The 24,500-nt window shown below is 44.4% G+C and overlaps 1 protein-coding gene across 10 annotated transcripts; it reads right to left on the bottom strand.

Moving 5' to 3' along the window:
- Positions 1-11,180: 11,180 nt before the first annotated feature.
- On the bottom strand, positions 11,181-23,092 carry ZKSCAN7 (zinc finger with KRAB and SCAN domains 7). Of its 10 annotated transcripts, none has more exons than XM_064590746.1 (7): positions 22,639-23,091; positions 22,213-22,361; positions 20,379-20,910; positions 17,307-17,463; positions 15,712-15,803; positions 15,269-15,395; positions 11,181-13,402 (listed from the first exon to the last, which is right to left on the bottom strand). In XM_064590746.1, exons 3-7 carry the CDS (start codon positions 20,790-20,792, stop codon positions 11,949-11,951), a joined length of 2,244 nt encoding a protein of 747 aa, XP_064446816.1. In that variant the 5' UTR covers positions 20,793-20,910; positions 22,213-22,361; positions 22,639-23,091; the 3' UTR covers positions 11,181-11,948. The 10 variants fall into 10 exon arrangements, with proteins under 10 accessions (XP_064446816.1, XP_064446812.1, XP_064446826.1 ...); XM_064590742.1 differs by having other exon boundaries at positions 22,280-22,361; XM_064590756.1 differs by having other exon boundaries at positions 22,280-22,361; positions 22,894-23,091.
- Between the last annotated feature and the right edge of the window lie 1,408 nt (positions 23,093-24,500).

Raw genomic sequence — 24,500 nt, 5'->3', positions numbered from 1 at the left:
AATTTGGTGTGTACTTCAAACACCCAACAGACTGGTTTTGTGGGCAGACACCTTTCTTTAACTGAGACATTATAGAAACACAGCACAGGGACCACACCTGATGGCCTGGGCTCACGTAAAATTTAGCAGCTACACATGCCTGAGAGACTCATAGAGACCCCTCTGTGCCTCAGTTCCCTGTTCTGGGACATGAAAATATTAACACGGCCTACAAATTAGTGTTCAGGTATGAGGCTAAAAGGGCTTTACTAAGAGTAAAGCCTTAAGGAGAGGAAAGGACTGGTGCTTCACAATTACTCTGTAAGTATTCAGATACAGAACACCTAGAGAATGAGCTGCACACTCCGTAGTGGGTGATTCCAGAGGGGGACTTGGATGGCTCCACAGCAAGGGAGGAAGAAAGCTTACTCTTTAGCGTTTACGTGGGAATGTTGTGTAAGGTCTCATGGACAATATGTATTAACAACTCCTGTGATCGCCACGTCAGCCCTGTTGAGAGGGGTCAAAGCCAGGGCTCTAACCCATATTTTACAGTGCAGGGCTTTGAAATTTAGAGAAATTAAGTTATCTGCCCAGGACTGGCCACAATGATGTGTGTTGGATCCGAGACAGGAATGTAGTTGGTCCCTGGGTGAGAAATCTGAGCACTTGAGCCCTGCCCAAGGCCCCTGAGAAAATGCTTTGGACCCCTGAACCAAGAGCACTCTGTACTTTCTCAAATTCTCCTGCCCCACAATTTCTGGGGAAGAGAGTAGACGCCCTAGAGGAGGTGTCTGGGCCAAGAAAATAACTGAAACCTAACTCATCCTCCTGGCTCTGTGTTCAATCCCTGACAGAAAATAGGATTGTTTCCTCCAAACCAAGTGCTTCTGAAGGACCAGGGAAAGACAACTGTGGCCATCCTCCCCCAGCATTTTCCCACTGTCAGCTTTCTCTCCCAGGGCCTTTCAATGACCGGTTGACCATCCTCAATGACCAGTGGGCTGTTCAGCCCTCAACTGACTCTGAATCCATGACATTCCAAACCAACTGTTATATGATGGCTCTGCCAAGAATTAGCTTCCCTTCAACTGACGAACCATAGATGAACAGTTACAGCATGCTAATGGGAAAGTGGTCCTCTGGGCTAGGGCTTTACTTGTTGAATGAATTAATTCTGCGATGCTCAGTGTCTTACTAATGATGTGAGTGACTGAGCAGTGTGTACTAAGGCTTGGCTGACAGTGGGCACGGCTGCACTGGTTGAGTGTGTGCCTTCCTACTCTTGTCCTCCCACATATTCAGTCTACACTCTGAAATCTCTCCTCATCCATCTCTAGACCCTGTATTTGCTGGGAACAGGGTCTTCTCTCCACACCCACCAAACCCATAGCCTGGATACTCCACCCCAGATCGCTCTTTGAAGACCACAACACAGTGAGAGTATCACTCTCAGCTCCCAAATGTTCATCCCATCAACCCGATGGTATTGTCTCTTCTCACCATTCTCCCAAGCTTCACGCAGTCAATAATCCCATCCATATCAACCCATAAAAATCCCACAGGATATCCCGGTTTTTGGTTTTTGTTTGTTTGTTTTAGGATTTCTGGAAATAAACTGCTAATACTGGCTTTCAATTTTGACATTCAATTCAGGAAGACTTGACCTGTAATTCTCCTACCCTGTAATGTCTATCACTGGGGTGGCATCAAGATTCTCCTCATCTTTTGAAAGCAGTGTGAATGTGTTCCCTGTGCTTGTTCTCTGTATGACAGTGTAGAAAATTGGCATTTGGTATATACATACAATGGAATATTACTCAGCTATCATAGAGATTGAAATCTTGCCATTTGCAGTGATGTGAGATGGAGCTAGAGTGTATTATGCTCAGCGAAACAAGTGAGTCAGAGAAAGTCAGAAAAACCATATGGTTTCCTCACATGTGCAATTTAACAAACAAAACAGATAACATAGTGGAAGGAATAAAAATAGAATGGGAAGAAAACCATAATACTCTTAATGATAGAGAAGAAACTGAGGGTTGGTAGAGGGAGGTGGGTATGGGATGGGCTAAAAGGGTGATAAGTATTAAGGAGGGAACTTCTTATGAGGAGCACTGCATGTAATATGTAAGTGATGAACCACCAAATGAAAAAAATTGTCATTTGGAAATCATACATTTTTCTAAGATTAGGAACATATTTAAGGCAGGCAGCTTGATATAAGAATAAAAAATGTAAAGTAATGCCACAAAATTATAAAATACCTTTCTTTTTTTTTTTAAGATTTTTTTATTTATTTGAGAGAGAGAGAGCACATGAGAGGGGGGAAGGTCAGAGGGAGAAGCAGGCTCCCCGCTGAGCCAGGAGCCCGATGTGGGACTTGATCCCGGGACTCCAGGATCATGACCTGAGCCGAAGGCAGTCGCTCAACCAACTGAGCCACCCAGGCGCCCTAAAATACATTTCTATAACTCTGTAGACAAATTGGAGGCTGGCTTTGTAAAAGAACAGGTGAAAATAATTTCAGTTAATGTAATCCAACCCATTTGAAGGAACAGCCTTTGGGAAATTAATATGAACTCACCTGTAGAAAAAACAATTCAGATTTCCCATTGTGGGGAGCATGTCATCTGTTACCCCACTACTGCTGCGCAGCTCAGAGAGTGACAGTTGGAATGGAAGGCAAGGTGTGCATCATCACATCCCCATAGGCGACAGGTCATTGTAGAACTTCCAGAGTGAATGTGCCTCTGCACACGGTGGGTCCAACTGCTGCTGTGTAGACTAGTGTGTGACTACATGGGCATGTGTGGCATTTAAGAGGACATGTTCATTTCACGAACTGGTTCCACGCCCACACATTGTTATTCTGTGTTTATGAAAACAAGTTATATCGGAAAAGCCTTCCCACCAAATAGAATGGGCAGAAAAATTTCAGTGTGAAAGGGGATAAACCTAGCATGTTGAGAAGAGAGAAGTTCCATTCTTGATTTGCAATACCATCTCCACCCATTTCTACTATTCCTGAGCCACCATATTTTTAAGAAAAACTAATACAATTTGTTGTAGAGGAAACAAAAATCATAGTAGAGATTCAATTTGTAAAAGTCACTTTTCCTCTTTTTCAGCATGTAATTACCCAATTATATGAATTCTCTTATCATCACTCTGTATTCCATACTTTTTCTCTGTATGCAGCTAAATCTACACACTTTGTTATTTCAAACTCTGTGAATCCCTTGAACATTTTCCCTATTACTATGCAAGCAACAGACCGGTTATTTACTTAGCGATTAAGAAGAAAGAATCAATATATTTTCAGCAGTGGGTAAAGGTAAATATGTATAATCAATGCTTTTCCCTTTCCAAAGATTTATTTGTATATTTGAGGGAGAGCAAAAGGGAGAGAGAAAGAGAGAGAGGAGGGGCAGGGGGAGAGGGAGAAAGGGAGAATCACAAACAGACTCCCTACTGAGTATGGAGCCCGATGCAGGGCTCCATCTCAGGAACCTGAGATCATGACCTGAGCTAAAATCATGAGTTGGAAATTAACTGACTGAGTCACCCAGGTGCACAAATACAATGCTTTTCTAAACATATTTTAGATAACCACAACTATGGGATTATGTGTGTGTTATGGTTCATAATGCAACATCTAATCACACCCACTCTTATACTATGGTCGTCATAACTGGCCGTAGTTAGGGAAGTGCCCCGCCCCCCAAACTTCTTGTGACCACAGGGATCCTGAGACCACGGTGTCCCGCCTGGGATTCTGCCCTTGTTTACCAAGTGAGCACTTTTAAGCCAGGGACATACTCCACAGTAGCAGACTTCTAGCTCCGATTTTGCTCTCTGCTACTTATAACACTTGGCAGTAGTCTCCTTAAGCAGGCTCCCTCCCCTCCACTCTACCCTCAGATATATCACCCCAGATTCAAGTCTCCACACCTCCTACCTGCCAAAAAGTAGCCTTTTGTACTTGTAGAGTTGCAGCACTTCTTTTCCGATATCTCTAAATGATTTTGCAGGAGCTCAGAATGATTTGATAACTATCTAGGTGTATTGAAAGGACAAGAGAAACCTAGGGTCTCCTACTGCTCTGCCATTTAAATCACTATCATTGTTGCAAATTCTTTAGCACCCTCACCCCCCATTGATGAATTTGCTTTAAATACGGCAACACTCTCATCTTTATCTTATCGTGTTCACTTTTACTTTGGTTTGGGGGGCTGGGCAGAGGGTGATGTTTCACAGGAGGAACATGAAGAGAAATTGTAAATGTGGGGTGCCTGCCATGAAAGGCTCAACCCTTCCACAAGTTACTGGGTGGGTCTACAGTGTAATCAACCAATACACTGGCCTAGCTACTATTGCCTGCCACCATGAAGTAGACAAGAGTATAGTCATAATCCATGCAGCCCACTAGAAGATGCCTTGAATACATCTCCCAGGGAACCAGTACCTAATCCATGCATGCACCTGAGCAGGAAGGGCTATTGTCCTCCAGCCTCTGCTTAACTTGGAGGCAGGGCTCTGGGTGCCTGTAGGGCCACCATGGGCAGGCCTGGAGGAGGTATGTGTATTGATTTATTTCTGAAGAGAGCCCTTGGAGATGTTCTTCATCTCACTCTGCAGGACACAACCCTGCCCTCCCAAACTGCTGAAGTCAGCAGAGAGCTTCCTCTGTTAATATCCAGGTGTGATGAGACATTTCGGGTTGGGTCTGACCACTCCCGATTCAGGCATCTGGTGAAAGAGTGAAGACACAGGCCCAACAGCACTCATGCAAGCAGGACAGCTCACCTCCCCCTGCTTTGCATCCCTCTGGGCACATGGCAGGCACTAGTATTGAGGAGGGGACACTGTAGGATCCCCATCTGATTGGCAGCTGTCCCTGTGCTTGGGTCCCCTGAGCCCACGAGAACCCTTGTGGGAGGTAGGGGCTAACTTCATGGCACCATTTTCCAATGTGACTTTTGAGGTTCTATAGATTCTGCCTTAATTGGCAGGCAAGGCCTTCAGGGAAAAGTGGTGATATCTGTTCCCAATGCAAACATGTCCAGTGGTTCAGCGTGTACACTGTGCCATCTCACTCCCTCTGTAGTACAGGAGCACCTAGTAACCGCTATGCCACCCACAGCACCCAGATATCCAAGGCCAGTCCACAAAGAACCCATGTTGAGGGCTCTCAGAGAGACTGTGAAAGGGACGGCCAAGCAGCAGAAAGACCCCACAGCCACAGAGAGGCAGGGCTATTAGGGAAGGCACCCTGATGGCATGGAGGACACCACCTTCATTCAGTTTCTGGGGGTCCATGCAGGCTTCTCTTCCTTCTTAAAAGGCTTGGGTCCTGCAGAGATACCTCCAGCCCTGAGAGCTCAGAAGTATGTCCAACCAGAAATCCTATATCTCTTGTAAGAGCTGTCCCAAATAAAATGCTCTATGATCTCATACAGCTCCACCTCATGTTTCTCACAGCTGTAAAGTAGGACACTCTGGCCGTATTCAGGCCTAGGTGCTCCAGAGGTCCTCATCGAAAGTGAGCCAGACAGGCCCTTGCTGTCCAGCTGCAGCTTTGATGGTTTCCCAGAGGAAGATCCAGCACGAAAGGATGCACATGTAACCATCAGACAGAAACACACTTGGGAGGAACTGCTCAGGTGCACTTGACAGTTGCAGGCCTCAGAAACAAGCTTCACATACTTCTAACCAGGAGACAGGACCGGGGACCCCTGCTTACAGGCCAAGGGACCCTCTGAGACTGCCAGCACCTCTGAGGTGGGTTTAGAATCACTGCTGAAGACCAGCCTCTGAGGAGGAAGCAGCATTCCAGGACACGCCCAGTGCACATCTGGGTGACTCTGAGGCCATCTTCAACGACAGCACTACACGGACTTCCAGGTCTTTCCCCCTGCCTGCAGCAAGGTCTGCTGCTCCTCCAGCTGTCCCTCCAGCCCCCAGCAGGAATACACAGCAGGAGAGATGCAGGAAGATGAAGGACTGCCAGGGCCCAGTGACCACCCTGGATTCCAACTGAGGGGCAGCTCTGTGCATCCTCTATCTCAGAGGGCACACAGCTTGTGTCAGAGCCCCTTTCAGTCACCTCTCTACAATCACCGTCCCCACCTCCCTGGCTGACTGACTTCTGCTTACTCTCAAGAATCAGGCAGGGCTGACCTACTGGGTCCCCAAACCACTACCCCTGCCCCCTCCATCTCACCAGGCAGGGAGTCTGCATGAGAAGCCCATCTCCTGACTGGCCAGCTCCAGAAGCAGCTGAGTCCCTGTCCCCATTTATGGTGACACTCTTCCCAGATTCCCCTCTCATGGGGAGAGGGAGGAGACCCTCTGTAACCCAAGGCCTCAGTGACAGCTGAAGCAGATGCCAGTTGTGCCTTCCCTGCTGCTCCCAGCATCTCTGAAATGGAGTCCCCACCTGATGTCTGCAGATTCTCCTGTCTTCACCGGCAGAGCTCTCCTCCCATGAGGTCCTAGTGCCCCTCCTCAGGCCTGCCTTCCTATCATTGTAGCTGCCACCTTCTAGCCCCTCCACCAGCATACATCTATTGTCTTCTTACAATACCTTTTTCTTAATTTTTTTTTTTTTTTGGTATTTCTAGGCTCCCTGTTCTTCTGTGAGTTTTTTCAAGCTGTCATAAATCTCTAAATTTTTAAGTAAACTTGCTGGGGAAAAAAAAGACATCATGAATCGTTGAACACTACATCAAAAACTACTGATGTACTATATGTTGGCTAATTGAACATGATTTTAAAAAGTTTAAAAAAAAAACACCCTTTCAGGGGCGCCTGGGTGGCTGTCGGTTAAGCATCTGCCTTCAACTCAGGTCATGATCCCAGGGTCCTGGGATCAAGCCCCGCATCCGGCTCTCTGCTCAGCAGGGAGCCTCCTTCTCCCTCTCCCTCTGCCTGCTTGTCTGCCTACTTGTGATCTCTCTATCTCTCCGTCTGTCAAATAAATAAATAAAATATTTTTTCAAAAAACACCCATTTGTTTTAGGGTCAATTGTATTTTTAAGGCATGGGAGGCAACATGATTTGCTAATGAATTGGTTGTTCGTTAAAGATAACTCTACAGTCACTGATCTGAGCAACTAGAGTAAGTTTCCTTTTTAGAAAGAAACAGAGTAGACTGAAAGAGGAATGGTTTTAGGGAAAAGGATCAATAGTTTTGTTTTGAATGTGTTAAGTGAAAGATGCCAACTAGACATCAAGAGGAAATGTGAAAGAGACAGTTGGAATAGGAGCACACCGGGAGTTTTTTTATCCATTAGCTCACATAGGTGGCACAACAATACTGCCACATTTCAAGGAGACTGAGAAACAGAGATTCAGAGAAATAATAAGACTAACAGAAGTTTGCAGCCCCTCCCCCCCCCCATTGATGCTTGAAGTAGAAGTCCATGACACTATTGCCACCTTATCAGGAAACACTTAAGAAAAACATTCATGTTCATTAAGACAGTTATGATCAATTTAGTCTTGCTTTTCACGTTTTCTTTTATTTGGGAGAAGGGTCATTAATTCTGATTCAAGCTGGTAACTTCATATTTGCTCCCAGGAGGTAATGATTACTCATTAATACTCCATCCCAGTTGTTCTCAAATTTTAGAAAACATAAGAATCACTTGGACCCACGTTAAAAATAAAATTCCAGTGTCTCTTATTCAACTTGCTGCCTTTATCTGCAAGTGTATTTTTTTTTCCTGACAAAAGCCTATTCATCCAGTCCAAAACAGCATCACTATTCAGAATGTGGGTATTTTGAGGGTCACAACTACCTAAATATTCAACAATTTCCATCTTTATCATGACATCTGCCAGCCAAAGAAATTCCAACTCATATTTGGGTAAATGAAGTCAATATCCAGTTATTCAGGTCTTATTTATTGGTCAAGATGGTGGTAATGTAATGCTTCCATTTGGGAACTCACAATCTTTTTGAGGATGTGTCTCTCAGATTATTAGAAAGGATCAAAAGATACTTCACTTCAAGTGACATATGTACCTCTATGTTTATTGTAGCATTATTTATAATTGCCAAGATATGGAAGCAACCTGTGTCCATCGACAGATGAATGGAGAAAGATGTGTTATACATAGCTTCTTGTTTGGGACAGGGCAGGTAAGGCATACCTTTACCTCTGCCACAATAGAAACTGTTAGTAACTTTTACTCTAGCTTATTGCTCTGGGAAAATCAGAGGCCCCTCACTAGATATGCAACTTCTCTTTTTCCTTGCAGATGGTTGGAAATTGCCCAGCAGTTCCTGATCCTACTGTTCAAGTATACCACATGTCCACACTTAAGAGGAAAACAGGAAACGATGAGGTGAATTGTCTAGAGTTTCTCAAGTGGCTATCAAAGATCTCCTAAAAAAAACAACTATCTCATTGTTCCAGTACTACTCACTAGAATAGATGTAGATGGCCATTTTTTTATTATCTATTAAGAGTAGATGGCCATAGTAAACACACAGCTTAGAGATTACAGTTGTTAGTGGTTTTACATTTAGCATCACGGCAGCTGTCATGACCACCTTTTCCATAAATGGCCCCTGTAATAGACCACATACATCTCAAGTTCTAGGGGCTCCAGTGGTGTGGTTCCCAAGGGAGAGCTTGAGTGTCATCAATTTTTACCCATTGCCAAAGCAGCCTGAATACTGACTGGAGAGTTTCACTGGTGGTCTCTTCTTGACATCAGGACATACTCTATGACTTGCCAGAGTCACTACAGGTATGATGTAATTGCATTTGTTCTGGCCCCTCCTCCCCTAGTAAGCAACATAGTCTCAGTAAGGGGATACAGCATTTTTCAATTTTTCTAAAATGGGACTCAAAGTATATAATTAATGTATATAATCTAATGGCTGGGCATGTACTTTTATGCTCCATGGTCTTGAACATGCAGCTGTGGTTACCACTCCTTATCATATATTGTCCTGTGATTACTTTGTCCAATGACCTAATTGTAACCAAATCTTGGATAACTACTGGCTTTGTGCATCTCCATCCACAATCCATATGGCACCAAGTTGGGAAACTGAATACACTGTAAATGCATCATCTATAGAGAAGACAATGCAACAGGAAGGGATTTGGGGGAAAAGCCTGTTAGATATCAGAAAATGTCATCTGTACATTCATTCTTAGAAACTTTTAAGTCTACGGATTGGGCCACCTAAGGTAAAAGACATTGTTTTTAGTCAGCCAACAATTCCTAACAAAGCAAAACTTGAGGAAGACCAACAGGTCAGAAAAGGGGGTAGGTCATCATATATTTCTTTCCTACTATGGTTTCATATGGTTTCATTCGCATGCCTTAAAAGGGGGTCTGTTCCTCATCCTACTTGGTCCTGTGCATACATTAGTGGGACGACTGTTGTGGTTCAGTAAGTAGTATCCACATTGTCCGACCCTAGGTCAAATACTTGCACCATTAGTTACTTGGAGCCAGCTGACATGACACTTTCTCTGTACACAGCTGGGACAAGGGCTTCCACAAGGCCCCATCAGGCTAGAACTGTCCTAATATTAGGGTCAGGGGATATTTTTTTTCCATGAAGCAAAAGCTAACCTGTGGTTACTCACAATTTGTCCCTAACACCTAGAGGTTTTCATGAATGTATCCTCTGTAGCACTCCAGGAGGTTAATGCCTTGACAGAAATGTCTCCCAATGTAGAACAATACTCAGTAACTTTTTAGTACCCATAATCTCTTGACTTTTCCTACTGGATTTCAAAGCTGAATAATTAGGGTTGGGGATGTAGAGTATAGCTATGGAGTATTTTCTTTCTGTGCATAAGAGGTAAAAGGGTAAGTGTCCAGCTCCTAGCACCTTTACCATCATATTTGACCACCTGAACTATCTCCTGGGTATAAATTCAGTCTGACTTTTAAAAATAAAGTGGAGTCCTCTATGCCACTGTTTAACAATCCAGTAAAAATGATATCTAGATATATATTACCAAAATTTACACAGAGGGAGAAACCTAAAGAGTACAACCATTGAAGAAATAAAAATGTTGCTAAGGATACATCTCTCCCAATTCCCTCCTCCCCAGAAAAGGATCTGGCCACTACTTTTAGCCTTTAATGAATAATTCCCACATTATGTAAACTCTTTCAGAAAATAAAAGAGAAACTCTCCAAATACATTTTGGAAAGCCAGGAAATCCTTAGTAAATTCAACCTAGTTCTCTACTTAAAAAAAAAAAATCACCACAAACAAATAGGTTTTATTCCAGGACTTCAAGGAAATTTCAATCATTTGGAAACTTGTAAAAAAAAGTGAATTACAAAAATAAAGGACATGACCCATAAAATTATACCAACAGATTTTTTTAAAAACTTGATAGAACTTAGCAACTCTAAGTATAGTAATAATTGCTATAGTGGGTACTAAGTGCCAAGTACTATTCTAAATGCCTAATATTGATGAACTAATTGTATCCTAACAAGCACAGCTTTACTTTACAGATGGAAGAACTGACACACAAAGAAGCTAAGTAACTTGCCCAGGGCCACACACCTAGAAAAGTGGTGGAGCCAGGGTTTGAATTAGGGTACTAGGCACAAAATCAGTGTTCTTAACTACTGTACTATCTTGCTTTTTCTAAAAACAGAAATAGAGGGGCGTCTGGTTGGCTCAGTTGGTAGAGCATGCAAATCTTAATCCTGTGGTCATGAGTTCAAGCCCCACATATGCATGAAGCCTACTTAAAAAAAAAACAAAGAAATAAATAACAGGAATAGAAGGAAACTTCCTAAACACAATAGAGTGTTTATCAGAAACCAACAATGAAGTAACAGTGGTGAGATGTCCAGGGATACACATAGAAGATATCAATGAGGCCCCTGTATGTGATATCCTACACATACATTTCTATCTTTAGAAGCCTGTAGTCTGATTGGGGTGGGGAAGGGGATCTTTTTTTTTTTTTTTAAAGATTTTTATTTATTTATTTGAGAGAGAGAGAGAGCATATGAGAGGGGGGAGGGTCAGAGGGAGAAGCAGACCCCCTGCCGAGCAGGGAGCCCGATGAGGGACTCGATCCAGGGACTCCAGGATCATGACCTGAGGCGAAGGCAGTCGCTTAACCAACTGAGCCACCCAGGTGCCCGGGGAAGGGGATCTTATACCCAATTTAAGGATGGTGCAACTTCGAGCAGAGTTTAAAAAATTTATTTATTAAACAACTACTATATGAAAATTATTATCTATATGCTAAAAGAATAGATACCATACCTAGCCTTAAAGAGCCTACAATAAGTTGATATGAAAGTATACACATACACATTAAGTTCAGAATGACTGGCAAGGTAGTTTAGTAACAGTTACACACTGTAGCACCAACTAAATTGGAAGCACTGAGGTCAAATGAATAGAAGTTTAAGAGGGAAGAAAAAGCATTTCAGGGTCTTTCAGAAATGAGAGGGATGTGGAAGAATCTAAGGGACATACATTAGCCAACAGGAAAAGAAAGGTTTTACAGGTAGGGAACACAAGTGATGAGGGCCTGAATTAGAGTGGAAGTTTAAAAACTATATAGGGAGAGCCTTAGCCAAGACAAAGAAAAGAATGAATCCATCTTGCAATATGACTTATGTAACTGGTAAAAGAGGTGGAGTAGAATAAGAAACACATAATCTCTGTCCTTGAAAAGTACACAGTCTGATTAATGGGATGCAGAACTGAGAAATGAGTTAGATTTTTCAACACTTTAAAACAAAGAATAAATGAAAGAATAAACAAACTTAAAAGTACATGAAATGTGTAGTCCTTACTTCCATAACAGCAGAAAAGGATTACACTGTGACTCCCACTCTCCCACATTCATGACTCACCAGAAAGCATGGGATTGGTACATTTTGATGAGCAGTTTTAAGAGTTCCTTCTTATAAAAAGAAGCTTAATTCAAAGTTCCTTGGGAAATCACATCTTAAGAAACTGAGCGAGCCAGACCTGAGTGCTTCTCTCCAGTGTGAGTTCGCTGGTGATGATTAAAAGTGGAACGCTGACTGAAGGCTTTCCCGCACTCAATACATTCATAGGGTTTCTCTCCTGTGTGAACTCTCTGGTGCACAATGAGCTGTGAGCTGTCACTAAAGGCCTTCCCACAATCAATACATTTATAGGGTTTCTCCCCAGTATGGGTTCTCTGATGCACCATGAGACTAGAGCTATAACTGAAGACCTTCCCACACTCATTACATTCATAAGGCTTCTCACCAGTGTGAATTCTCTGGTGAATAATAAGGTGTGAGTTTTGGTTGAAGGATTTTCCACACTCATTGCATTTATAGGGCTTTTCACCTGTGTGAAGTCTCTGATGTCGAATAAGACATTTACTCAGACTGAATGCCTTACCACACTCATTACATTCAAAAGGTTTTTCTCCAGTATGAATTCGCTCATGGTCAACAAGTTGAGAGTTCTGATGGAAAGCTTTCCCACATTCACTACATTTGTATGGTTTTTGCCCAGTGTGGAGGCTCTGATGTCGAACAAGACATTTACTCCGACTGAAGGCCTTGCCACATTCGTTACACTCATAAGGCTTCTCCCCAGTATGGATCCTCTGATGGTCAATAAGATTTCTATTAGAACAGAAAGCTTTCCCACACTCACTACACTTGTAAGGTTTTTTACCTGTGTGAACCACCTGATGCCGGACAAGACTTTTACTACGAATGAAGGCCTCACCACACTCATTGCATTCATAAGGTTTCTCCCCAGTATGGGTTCTCTGGTGGTCAATCAGTTGGGAACTCTGAGTGAAGGCTTTTGCACATTCATTACATTTATAGGGTTTCTCACCATTATGGAGTCTCTGGTGTTGAATAAGATGGGAGCTGTGTCGGTAAGTCTTCCCACACTCATTGCACTCATAGGGCTTTTCCCCTGTGTGGGTTCTGAGATGAACTATGAGCTGAGAGGTCTGCCTGAAGGTCTTACCACATTCATGACACTCATAGGGTTTCTCTCCAGTGTGGATTCTCTGATGCCCAATGAGGTGTGAACTCCGATTGAAAGCTTTACCACATTCATCACATTGATAAAATTTCTGTCCCTTCAGAACTCCTTGATGTTCTGCAGCACTAGAGGACAGATCTGGATGTTTCCTAAGTTCATTATATTCATCACATCCATCTTTTGTGGATTTATCCTTATCCTCGTGTATTATTTTGAAGAAATCACTTTCCAGTCCACTCCCTTCTTCATCTGAGGACTGCCCTTCCAGCTTCTCTAAAGTACCTTCACAGGCAGCTCCTGTCTCTGGTTCCCCAGAAACTACTCCACAGAGGCCTCCTGATGTCCCATCAGATGACGCCGATCCTTTAGAAACTTCCTGCTTTGCAGGCAACTCTGAACGCCGCATCCTAGTCTCACCTGCTGCCAAAAGAAAGAAGAAAACAACTCTTACTCGTTTCTTGTCCTGCTGATGAAACAGAATCATCAGGAGTCTATGGACCTGAAAAAACCTTCACATTAAGGGACACATTAAGAGATGACACATTAAGAACAAGAGAAAGATGGGAAATAGCTCAAGCTTTTCTTCAAGGACAGAAAGACAAAGAGGACAAAGGCAGTCAGTGGGGGAGGGTGGAAGAAGAGCTATCAGGACACAGCTCTGTCGTGAAGCTCTTAATTTCTCCACGTTAATTGTCCAACTAAAAAGAGCAACTGGAAGGCAAGAGCGCAGACTGTAAAGGTGGTGTGATCTTACAGAAGTCACTTAGTAAAATGATGAACTCTAACGTCCTTTCCAACCATGACACTGTATGGTTCCATGGTTCCCAGTAAAGATACTGGGGAGAGAAAGGAGAGGCAAATACCTCAAATCAAATATGAGAAACAGTATGAGCAAACACAGTTAGGAAAAAACATACCAAAAAAGTGATTCTCATATGTGAGGACAGTGACAAGATTCAGAGAAGTCACAGGTTCAGAAATGCTGGGGAAAAGTACTGGAAGGGACAGCAGAGCTGTAAAAGTGGGGATTCCCCTAGTCTCTGGTGCACTAGACTGGTAGAAGTCAATTCAGCAAGTACTACATTCCTATAAAAATTAAGAAAGGGATCGATAATTTGAAATAGGAATCAAAATGTCTTTGGTATCTTGATAATCTGGAATCCTAGGAAACTGAACAGTTAAGTATTTCCTTTTGAATTTGGAACAGGTGGAAGTAGCAAGCAATCAGTCATGTCTAAAACACAAAACTGTTGGTTCCTTTTAACCGTATCTTAACCAGGGCCACAGGCCATCATATGGCATTTCAGCATATAGGGAAGATATAGATATCTGGCTCCTGGACTCCTAAGCCCACCCACCCTCTCTAGAGTTGGCTACTGTGCTAGACTTGCCAACCAGGGAACCTGCCCTGAAAACTCCCCTTTCCAGGAAGCTGTCCTGCCTCAGTCCTTCCCGAAGGGGAAGCTGAGGCAGCCATGCTTTGTGCCAAGTAACTGGTCTCAATACATCTCAGACCACGACTGACTAGACCAGGGCACCAGGCCCAAGTGTAGCTTCTCTGTATGCTACACCTCTGCTGTGGCCAGGGGCAAAGTTCTGCCCAAACAGAGATGATACTTAAAGGCTGAACCACCCTTGGAGTCCCTCTCTAAGTAAAATGTGAGCTGGAAATAGGGCAAAATAAAGAAAACTAAAACAAGAAGGAGCTCTAAACTGAAATGAGGCATGGAGAGAAGCCATTTCAGTTTATGGCTTCATTAGGAGCCATAGCATGCTGAAAGTACGTGGGAACAGATAGTCTAATAAAGAAGCAACTATGAGAGGACAAAAGATACAGAATGAAGAAAATGGGTAGCAGTGGGAGGACAAAACAGATATGCGGGGAGCAATAGCATTACATTCCCTGGCATAAAAATTATTTGCTGTTGTTGCTGAGGGCCCTGTTTCCCAAAGGATGGTCTAGCTGGTGGGTTTGATCAGGGTTTCCATTCCTTCAGCCTTATTGTAAGTAACACAGCTCAGTACTTACAATAATGTGAGTGGCTCCCTATTCCTTACAACTACAAACTCCAACCAAACCACCCTAGGTCAATTAATAATGAAGTAAAGACAATGTTGATAACTTAAGGCTGAGTGATGGGCACAGAGAGGTTCATTAGAGTATTCTCTCTACTTTATCTCATGTTTGCAACTTTTCATAATAAAAAAGTTGACAAAAAAAGAACATAGCAAAGAAAATGTAAAGAAAAGAATGCAGACTGTATTACTGGGGAACAGAATCATTACCCAATGAGGCCATGCTGCAATAATTTTCCGGCACGATGCTCCGGTACACGGCTCTCTGACTGAGGGCCGGACCTTTCCACTTCCTCTCAGTATAGTCCACAGACAGGAACTGGTACGCTGCAGATCCCTGGAATGACAAGCTTCTATTGCTCAGGGATATTCCCGGCCTGAAGGGCAGACACATCAGGGTACCAAGAGCCCAGGTCGGGCCCTGTGGGGAAAGGGGTGAGGGAGGGAGAGAAGCTGGGATGACACATCTAAAAGGAGAAGTTCAGGGCCAGACAGAATCCATGAACTCAGCAGGCAGGGCCCAATTCCAGAGGAAGCAATTAGGCAGGGAAACCGCAGGATTAATCTCAGAATTGGCCAGAGCCCTGGAGATGAACGCTAGCTATTCCCAGGCCACAGACTTGGGAGCTCAGGGAAGACAGAGTCCAGCTCACCTGGGGCCTGACCATCCGAAGCACAGTTGCCACTGCCTGGTCTCCTGACTTCCCAGCTTGGGAAAGGGCAGGCACCTGAGAAGTACACTGACCTGAGGGAGGAAAGAGAGCTATGAGAAGAAGCCCTGCCTTGGCTCCAGTAAGATCTGTATCCCAGTGAGTGGGTTCAAGAGAACCCAGGCAGCTCCACACACTGCCTCTCATCCCCCTTCCATACAGGCGTTATTCTGACTGTGCTGTGAATTTTCCATGCAGATGTTATTCTCAGGGTGCAGAGGGTTCCCTGGTCCAACTGAGAACTGGCCATTCCTCCCAGCCCTCACTCGCTTCAAACTCTCTGAAGGAAGCTATACTTCTGCCCACTTTCTTTCCCTATGGCTTCCCTAGCATCAGCCCACCCTGATCTGCCCCTCACATTTCTGGCCCCTCATTCCTGATTTCCCTTCCTTCTCTCGGCTTCTCATTATGGACACTGCAGGTGCTCCAGCCTCAGAGCGTCCCTTTTTGCTCTGTCAGAGATCTCACAGACTCTCAATGCTCCAATGCTGTTTCCCCAGTTCCAGCTCTCTTCCAGACCCCTATTACAGAATTCTAGTGGCCTACTGGACATATGAATTGGGTGTCCCTCATCACCTTAAATTCAGTCAAAAATGGACTTTCTTATCAACTTGCTTTCCTGACTACCCAGGTTCTGTTAATGAATCCAAATATTGGCCAAACCTCGTAATTTTCCTTCCTCTTTATTGTCCCGTGGATTCTTCCTGCACAATGTGTCACCTGTCTCTCTATTTCTATTCCACTCAATATTGTTCAGGCAATGATCACCTCTATCCATTCTGGGCACTGGCCTCTTACCGGGGCTTCCAACCACTGGTCTCACCATTCATCCCAGAGTGGTCACATGCATTAGAATAATTCTCCCAAAATACCGTTTCTAACACATCAACCCCCACCCATCAAAATTTTCCTAGCCTCAACCGTTAGGCCCTGTTCAAGAGACCCCATGCTCCTCAAAACAGTTCTTCCTTATTCCATCTCAGTGGGGTTCAAGGAACCCCCACTTAGAGTTTCTGCTTATATCCTCTGCTCTGGTGCCTACCACTTTTCTCCCCCCTTCAATTTGCTCCCCCATTTTTCACTGTCACATCCCACTGCTACCTCATCCACGAAGCCTCTCCTACCCACCCTGCCCATAATGATTTTGCTCTATGTTTACAATGTCCATATTGCTCATTTTCATGGCATCAAATGCCTGGGAACAGGTATCACTTAATGTATCTTACAAGGATACCTCTTCTTGCAGTTGACTGACTCTCTGCCAACTAGATAAGAAGCTCTTTGAAAGTAGTGACTGTGTACTGTATCTCTCTGGTCCCCAACAGTGCCTTACCCATGACATGTGCTAGACAAAAACTTGCTAAATGCATGAATGACTGGAGAATAAGCAAAAGGAACAGATAAAGTCACTAGGAAAGGAAGACAGAGGGCAGGGCAATGAGGGATTCCAACGGGGTGGGTTAGAGGGAGATAAAGGAAATGAGACTTGAGGAGAAAAAGGAGGCAGGATTTGAGGCCAGAGCTGGGGAGTTGAGTACCCGAGTGCCCACTGGGGAGGAGGTCATGAGGAGGCTCCAGGCGGCCTCCAGAGGCTGAACCCTCACTGAAGGGTGAGGTAGAAAGAGATTCTTCTGTTGTACCCAGGGTTGTCGTCTCCTCCAAACACATTTCCTGTTCCTGTACAGTACCTGAAACCTAGAGACAAGAATTATAATTGGATTCAAAAGAGCATCCTTCAAGGTATAGAATCCAAAACCTCTAGAAATACCCCCAAAAAGAAGCCAGGAAAAGAAGAGCCATTGTCCTTCCAGCCCCACCAGTACAGCCTACTGGGAGAAAAACTGTCAAAATAGGATCTATAGCTTGCAATCCTGCTTGCTATCCCTCTGTTGAACCTCTTGGTAGGAGCCTGAAGACCAGATTATATAACCATTTCCATTTTGTCAATTCTTCAGACACAAATTTGCTCATGAAGAACAATCTAGAAAAAGGAGCCAGGAGGGCAATTCTATACACTCCTTGTGACCTTAGTCTACAGAAAAGACCAACCAGAAGTACCTAGAAAATAAAAAATGATAGATGTATATACGTATACATGCACATAGAATGCTACTGAGGCTGACAGCAGAAGCAACAGCCCAGAATAGTGGCTGACAAACCTCAAGAGAGCTTTTCCAATTTCTCTCAGCAAAAGTGTTTCTTCTTCAGAGAAGCCATTCCTAACCACACTGACAAAGCAAGGGTAGTAGTCACTCTCTCTCAAATTACCTGATTACATTTTCTGTGTCTTAACCCTTAAATTATCTTATTTATGCCTTTATTGTCTATTTCTCCCCCAATGAAATAAAAGCTTTTTGAGGGTAAGAACTTTGTCTTGATCACTTGTTCCTAGAACAATGCTTGGCCCAATGTTGGTGTTCAGTTAAAATCTGTTGACTGATTTTCTCTTGATACTTTTTTTTTCTCGATACTTACCATTAGTTTTTACGGTTATCTGCAAACCCAGTTTTCAATATGTACTAGCCCTCCAAAATAAGGTATATAAAAAGTCAAATAAGATCAGGTAATACCAATCTTTAGAGACCTTGAGAATACCTCAGAGATAGGTATTTCTAACCCTTGCTTATTGTCATCAAACCAGCTCCTCACAATCTCATGGTTATTTTTTTCACCAGCATTTGGAGCTGAAAACCTAAAATACCATCTAAATGAATCACATTTATAGGCTCATTTGCTTGCACTGCCACGTACACAGTACAGCCTAAGGTGAAAATAACTTCTTCACAAATCCTGCTGGATTTGCTCCATTGGGTTACATCTGCTGAGATGTGAAGGGACTCTCTCCTTTACTGTATATCTCTCCAGCATAATGATAGAAACAGGAGGCTCCCTGGAGTCTCCACTGGACAGTTCTTATAAATGGGAGTTACAGCTCTTAAATACAGCTGCTGTGGGTATTGGAAGAAGATAGAACTTAACTGCATCATGATAACACAACCTTGAAATTCACCAACAATTAAATGCTTGTCCAGTTCCCATTCATTACCTAGGATTCAGACTCCCAGGTTTCTTTTCTTTGTAGGCAAAAAAACCCCGTTCCAATTTTCATTCTAAGATGGCACTCCACAGCAAGCTACTAGGGGAAAACTAGTGGCTTAGAACCTAGGGAGCTAGAAAATTCTGATTCCCACACTTGGTGGTAATCAGCAATAACCACACTTCAGTTAAATCTCATGGACAAAGAGAACTTTCACTAATTCTGCCATCTGAGATGAGTCAATCTCTCTGTGCTTGCATCACTTGTCAAATGGAGATACGATTACTATCTGCATATTTTGTAAGCCTGCTAGGAACTGAAATAAGATACAGGATATAAAAGCATTTTGTAAACTGCATGATTCTGCAGCCCTGCAGGGATTGCTCTACAACCCTCTCCAGCCCCAAAGTGCACATATACACATGCTCGCTCCTGCTGAGCAGAATGAATCTGATCTGCCCTGATATTCCTTAATCTTCTCCTGGCAAACTGCCATGAAAAAGTATGTTTATTCATTTAGCCATAAATATATTTTCTGAGCCTATGGTAGGAAAGACAGTCCCATTCTCATGTCTTCCACATCAGAAAAAACTTAAGCTGACAATAACGGCAGAGTAAGAAATAGAGTCCAAAGACCCATCCCAATCAGGATGAGCCTGATTCAATCAGTTACAAAACCTTAAAATCAGAGCTGAAAGTTCCATGAAAAAGTAATTCTGCATGTAGACAACAGCTTCAGCCTGTGCCTGAGTTCCAGCTGGCCCTTCCTGATGGCCTGCTCTACAGATTTCCGACCTGTACTGCCAGTCCTCATAATCATTTAAACCACTCTGTAGCAAATCTATAGATATATACACAAATATAAATATACAATATGTATAATTTCCTGCTGGCTTTGCTTCTTTGGCTACACCCTGACTGATACACATGGTCATGGAGCTAGTTAGCTCTGTGTTCCTAGAAGCCAAATTTCCCACTGTTATCACACTGCTGACTCTCCAACTTCTCTAATTTGAATTACCTTGGCTTTAAATTTGAGAGAACCCTAGGAAACAGGGTAAACCAAAATGAGAATTAAAGAAAAAAAAAGAAAGACACTGGTTGGGTTTGGAAAGTTAGAAAAGAAACCAATGATTGTGAGGCCCAGAAGTGTCACCTCTCATCAAGAACCTAAAATGCAGAAAGAGAGATAACAGACTCTGAGAAGTCCAAGGAAGTAAATAATGAGAACTTCTCAAATGAAGGTCCGTGTTATCAACATACCCAAAAATCTACTCCCTACCACACTCCCCCATTCTAACCAGTGGGCAGATCCTCTACATGCCAGGAGTACTGTGTAGATCTCCAGGTTGAAGCAAGGCTCACGACACAGTAGTTCACAAAGCAATGCACAGAGTTTGTCTGGGAACTGTATTTTTGTTTATGACTTGAAGCACAAAACTATTTCCTTGCTATCCATGGAACTGGCTCAGGAATCCTAAAGGTAAACCAGCCTAGAGCCTAGGGAACAGAGAATGACTAATCCAACCACCAGAGAAGGGGTCCAGATGCCATTCTGGGCTCATCTGCTTACCTCTCTTAGGTGTCTCTGAAAATCCTCCACCACGGCCACAGCCTCCTCGCCACTCTCAGGGTGATGCAGCTGCACCCAGGTCCGTAACTCCCCAGGCAGGATGCTCAGGAACTGCTCCAGCACCAGCAGCTCCAGGATCTGCTCCTTGGTGTGTACCTCTGGCATCAGCCACCAGTGGCAGAGCTCCCGGAGCCGGCTCAGTGCCTCCTGCGGCCCAGACATCTCATGGTAACATAACTGCCTGAAGTGCAGCCGGAAAATTTCACAGACAGGAGGGTGGTTCTTTTGGAGACTGCAGCCCTGACCCCAAGTCTGGCTCCCTGGCTCCTGCTTCATGGTCTGGCGCCCCTCCTGTTTCTGGAGAACGGCACCCCTAGGGAGGAGACCTAAAGTTCCCCTGCCTTGGGTGGCCATTGTGACCTCCAAGAGAAGCTTGTTTCAGCTGCAGTTTGTCCAATTAAAATGATGTTTTGTAATTCAGGTCTCAGGAGCTGTTTTCAGAGTTGGGGACAGAGGGCAATGGGGGTGTCACCTACAAAAACATCAAGAGAGAAATCAGTCCCAGAGTGTTCAGCCCCAGGCTGACAACAGACTATCTACAGTTAAAAACCAAAGCTCCAGGGGTGCCTGGGTGTCTCAGTCAGTTAAGCATCTGACTCTTGGTTTCCACTCAGGTCATAATGTCAGGGTCATGAGATCAAGCCCCATGTAAGGCTCGGTGCTTAGTGCAGAGTCTGCTTAGGACTCTCTCACTCTCCTAGTGCCTCTCCCCCTGTTCACATACTCACTCTCTCTCTCTAATAAATAAATAAATAAATAAATCTTTTTAAAAAAAAGTCTCCAGGAAAAAAAGGAGGGAGGCACAACCAGGGAAGTCTCTAAGCATCTCTCCAAGGGACTTCCCTTCTTAAACTTTCAGTGGCTCCCATAACCTACAGGATAAAACCTAAATGTCTATGCCTAGCATTCACAGCCCTTCACCACCTGGCCTTGGGCCCTGTTCTAGACACACCCCTTACCACTCTCCCCGGGTACCCAGGCTAGAGAAGCTGCAATAACCTCCAAATGAGGAATATGCAAGATGACCCAAAGGGTATATTAAGAACACACTAAGTTGTTACTTATCTCCTATTTATGTTTTATAATGTGTACTGAAATTTGTAAAACAATACATAGATTTAATTTATAAGTAAACCTATGCTGGAAGTGAATGCTCAAAGCTCTTCTACTCTCCTCTATTGTGACAGAGATGCACAATAAACTTTGGGACTAAAGCTCTAAAGACACAATTAGAAGCCACACATACTCTTGTCCTGTTTGGATTTTTCTTCTTCAACTTTTGACAAACTCTCACTCATCTGTCAAGACCCAAAACAAATGCCATTTTCTCCTGAATGCTTGTTTTCCTTATTGCCCCATGCAGGAAGAAAGCTGGTAGCCTCCTTCTCTGTACTTCTCACTGAAACACTGTTGTTTTAACTAGTTTATGCACAACTCGCCACTCACACCCTCTTAGTAGACAGCCACCAAAGGAGAGGTACCCAATGGAGTCAGTAAATGCTAGACCTTTTTCTACTCAACCACCTCCCCTAGAAAACCTTCCTGATCTCTCCAGGCTTAAGTGTGGTTATTGCTTCGGAGAGCCCACAGTACCTTTTTCATTCAAACCTCTACTAGAACACTTATCACACTGTTTGTGGTTTACACTTCTGTCTCCCCCACTTCGGGTAAGGACTCAAGGGCAGGGCTAGTTTCCAGTCTTCTTTTGTATATATACACTCTGTGTGTGTGTACACATACACCTTTAGTAAACGAATGAATGTGGTTCATTTACCTGATACTGAAGTGGGGGAAGACACTTTTATCCAGTTTATATACCGTAAAACTCTGAAAATCAGTACCTTAGTGGTAACTAGGGCATCAATGCTAGTCACCATGCATCTCAGTACCCTCGGTAAGCTACTTCTCTCTAGGCTTCAATTTCTGTTAAAAAAAAAAAAAGAACTTTAAAATAATCTGTTAACTCTGCTCTGAGATCCCACACCTGTAAAAAGTTCTGATAAAATGATCCTACCTACTAGTTCCGAATGCTCAGCAGCTAATCTCATCTGCACTTTTGGGTCTCCAAGTGACACTTCACGTTTTTAATTTCAAGACTGTCTGACCCACTTCTGACGCTCTGTATTGTCTCTCAGCGCAAGGCTGGGAAAATACCCATCTACATTTTGCGTTAAACCAGGGCTTCTGCGGCGCAGCTCACCTGCCCATGTCTGCCTTTTTCTCCGCTGTACCGGCAGGTGCCGGGCTCTCGGCCAGGCACAGTTGGTCAAGGGTACCGGACAAAGAGGCGGCTCTACAACTGGCAGCTTCAGAGTTCACAGGGACCGCGCCAATGGCCGCGGAGGCAAAGCGTGTACCGGGCCGGCGTCGCCGATCAGGGCTGCGGGCGGCCGCGGCTCCAACCCAGCGACCCCGGCCCGGACAGCACCTCCCTCCCCGCCCCTGCTCCGCTCACCCGGGTACAGTCGCGGCGACCCCTGCGTGCGGGACACAGTCGTAGCCCGCGGAAGCGAAAACAATGGCCGAGCCGGAAGAGAGAATAGGGACCACTTCCGGCCCCTCCAGGATCCCGGAAATCTCTGTGGCGAAGGTGGGCGCGCGCTTCCCCGCCCTCGGATGGGAGAGCGGGACCGCGGGAGCCAGTACAACCTGCACCCGGGCCAGCCCGGGCCAGCCCGGGCCACCTCGGAACGGAGAGAGGGCGGGGCCTAAAGGTTTCAGGCTGCGCACGTGCCCCTCTCAGACCGTTCAAAGTCTGAGCTACGCATATGCACCCCAGCTCTGCCCCTACCCCTTCTGCTGACCTTGGGAAATACACCCAACTTCTGCATCTGAAAAATGCAGAGCATAATGTGTGCTTCATAGGACTATGAATGTTGACAGGGGTAACATACAGACACCACATAGCAAAAGGCCTGGCATATACTGTATGTGATGCCCAGGGCATTTTCACCCAATCTGAGTTTCAGTGAACAGGCATCTCCATCCTATTAATGAAGAAACAGGCCCAGTGACTGATATTTTGGCCAATGGATGTGGTTAATCTTTCCTAAACTTAAGCACTGGCAATATGCTGTCCAAGAAAGGGCCCCCATGGAGTGTCGAGGAGCAGATAAAAAGTGGAAAGGTAAGGGGACAGCATAATCTAGATGCACTTGTCTAGTATCTGGGTGACAGGAGCTACCCAGGTGGTCTTCACCTGGAAGAATGATTTGCATACAGAAGCAGGATGTGAACAGGTCCCTGCTGCTAACATGATTGAGCAGGCCCTGAAGCCACAACCTCTAGATATAATGGCCATGGATAAAGGGCAGAGGATAAGACCAGCCACTTTCCCATAGAAGTAGCTGTATCTTATGTAGCTTTTTGTATCCCAGAAGGTAGGTCATTTACAGGCTGCAAAGTAACAGTCTCCTGGGATATCCAGGCGTCAACAATATCTCTAGGGTGTTCTGGGCCAACCGCTGGACCTGACATGTCCCTCAGTTCCCTGCACAAGCCAGGACAGAAACAAAGGCATCAGAAGACCTGTAGAGTTTTCACAAGCTCTAGAGGAAGTCTCTTGGAGTAGTCTTTGCCCACTCAGCCTAAAGGGTGTCCTTCTGATATTAAGGTCACCCCCTACATTTGGAAACCTCACAGGGAGGTCTTGGCTATCTCATCCTAGCTTCTGCCTGTCATTGCCACTGGATGTGGCCCATTGGTCCATTAAGGCCTCAGAGACTCAGGGTTCTTAAGCAAGAAATCTCTTAAGGCTAGGCCAAATGCTGTCAGCTCCAATTTTCAGGTTTCCCTGATCATGTGTTGTCCAGCAGTTCTAGCTGCTTTGGAGTATGTAGGAGACAAGATCTGGAAAACAAGATTGAGTTCTTTTATTCCTTAGAGCTGCTTCATGCCCAGGCAGTTGGCTTTCATTGTCTGTGAGGGCCAGCTTCATCAGGGCAGTATGTCTAAACTTCATAGGTCCCTCTGTGGCCAGCACTGTGGGTCTGATCTACCATGACTGGGTTGAGTCCCAGTGGGAAAGACATGCTCCATGATGCCTCCCATATAGCATTTTTG

Source organism: Mirounga angustirostris, unplaced genomic scaffold (assembly GCF_029215605.1).
Source record: "Mirounga angustirostris isolate CCGP_5_RB_7025 unplaced genomic scaffold, mMirAng1.0.hap1 SCAF_1, whole genome shotgun sequence".
In the NCBI taxonomy this organism is placed as follows: Eukaryota; Metazoa; Chordata; class Mammalia; order Carnivora; family Phocidae; genus Mirounga; species Mirounga angustirostris.
Note: the sequence above shows the minus strand (reverse complement) of the source record. Positions and strands in the feature narration are given on the sequence as shown.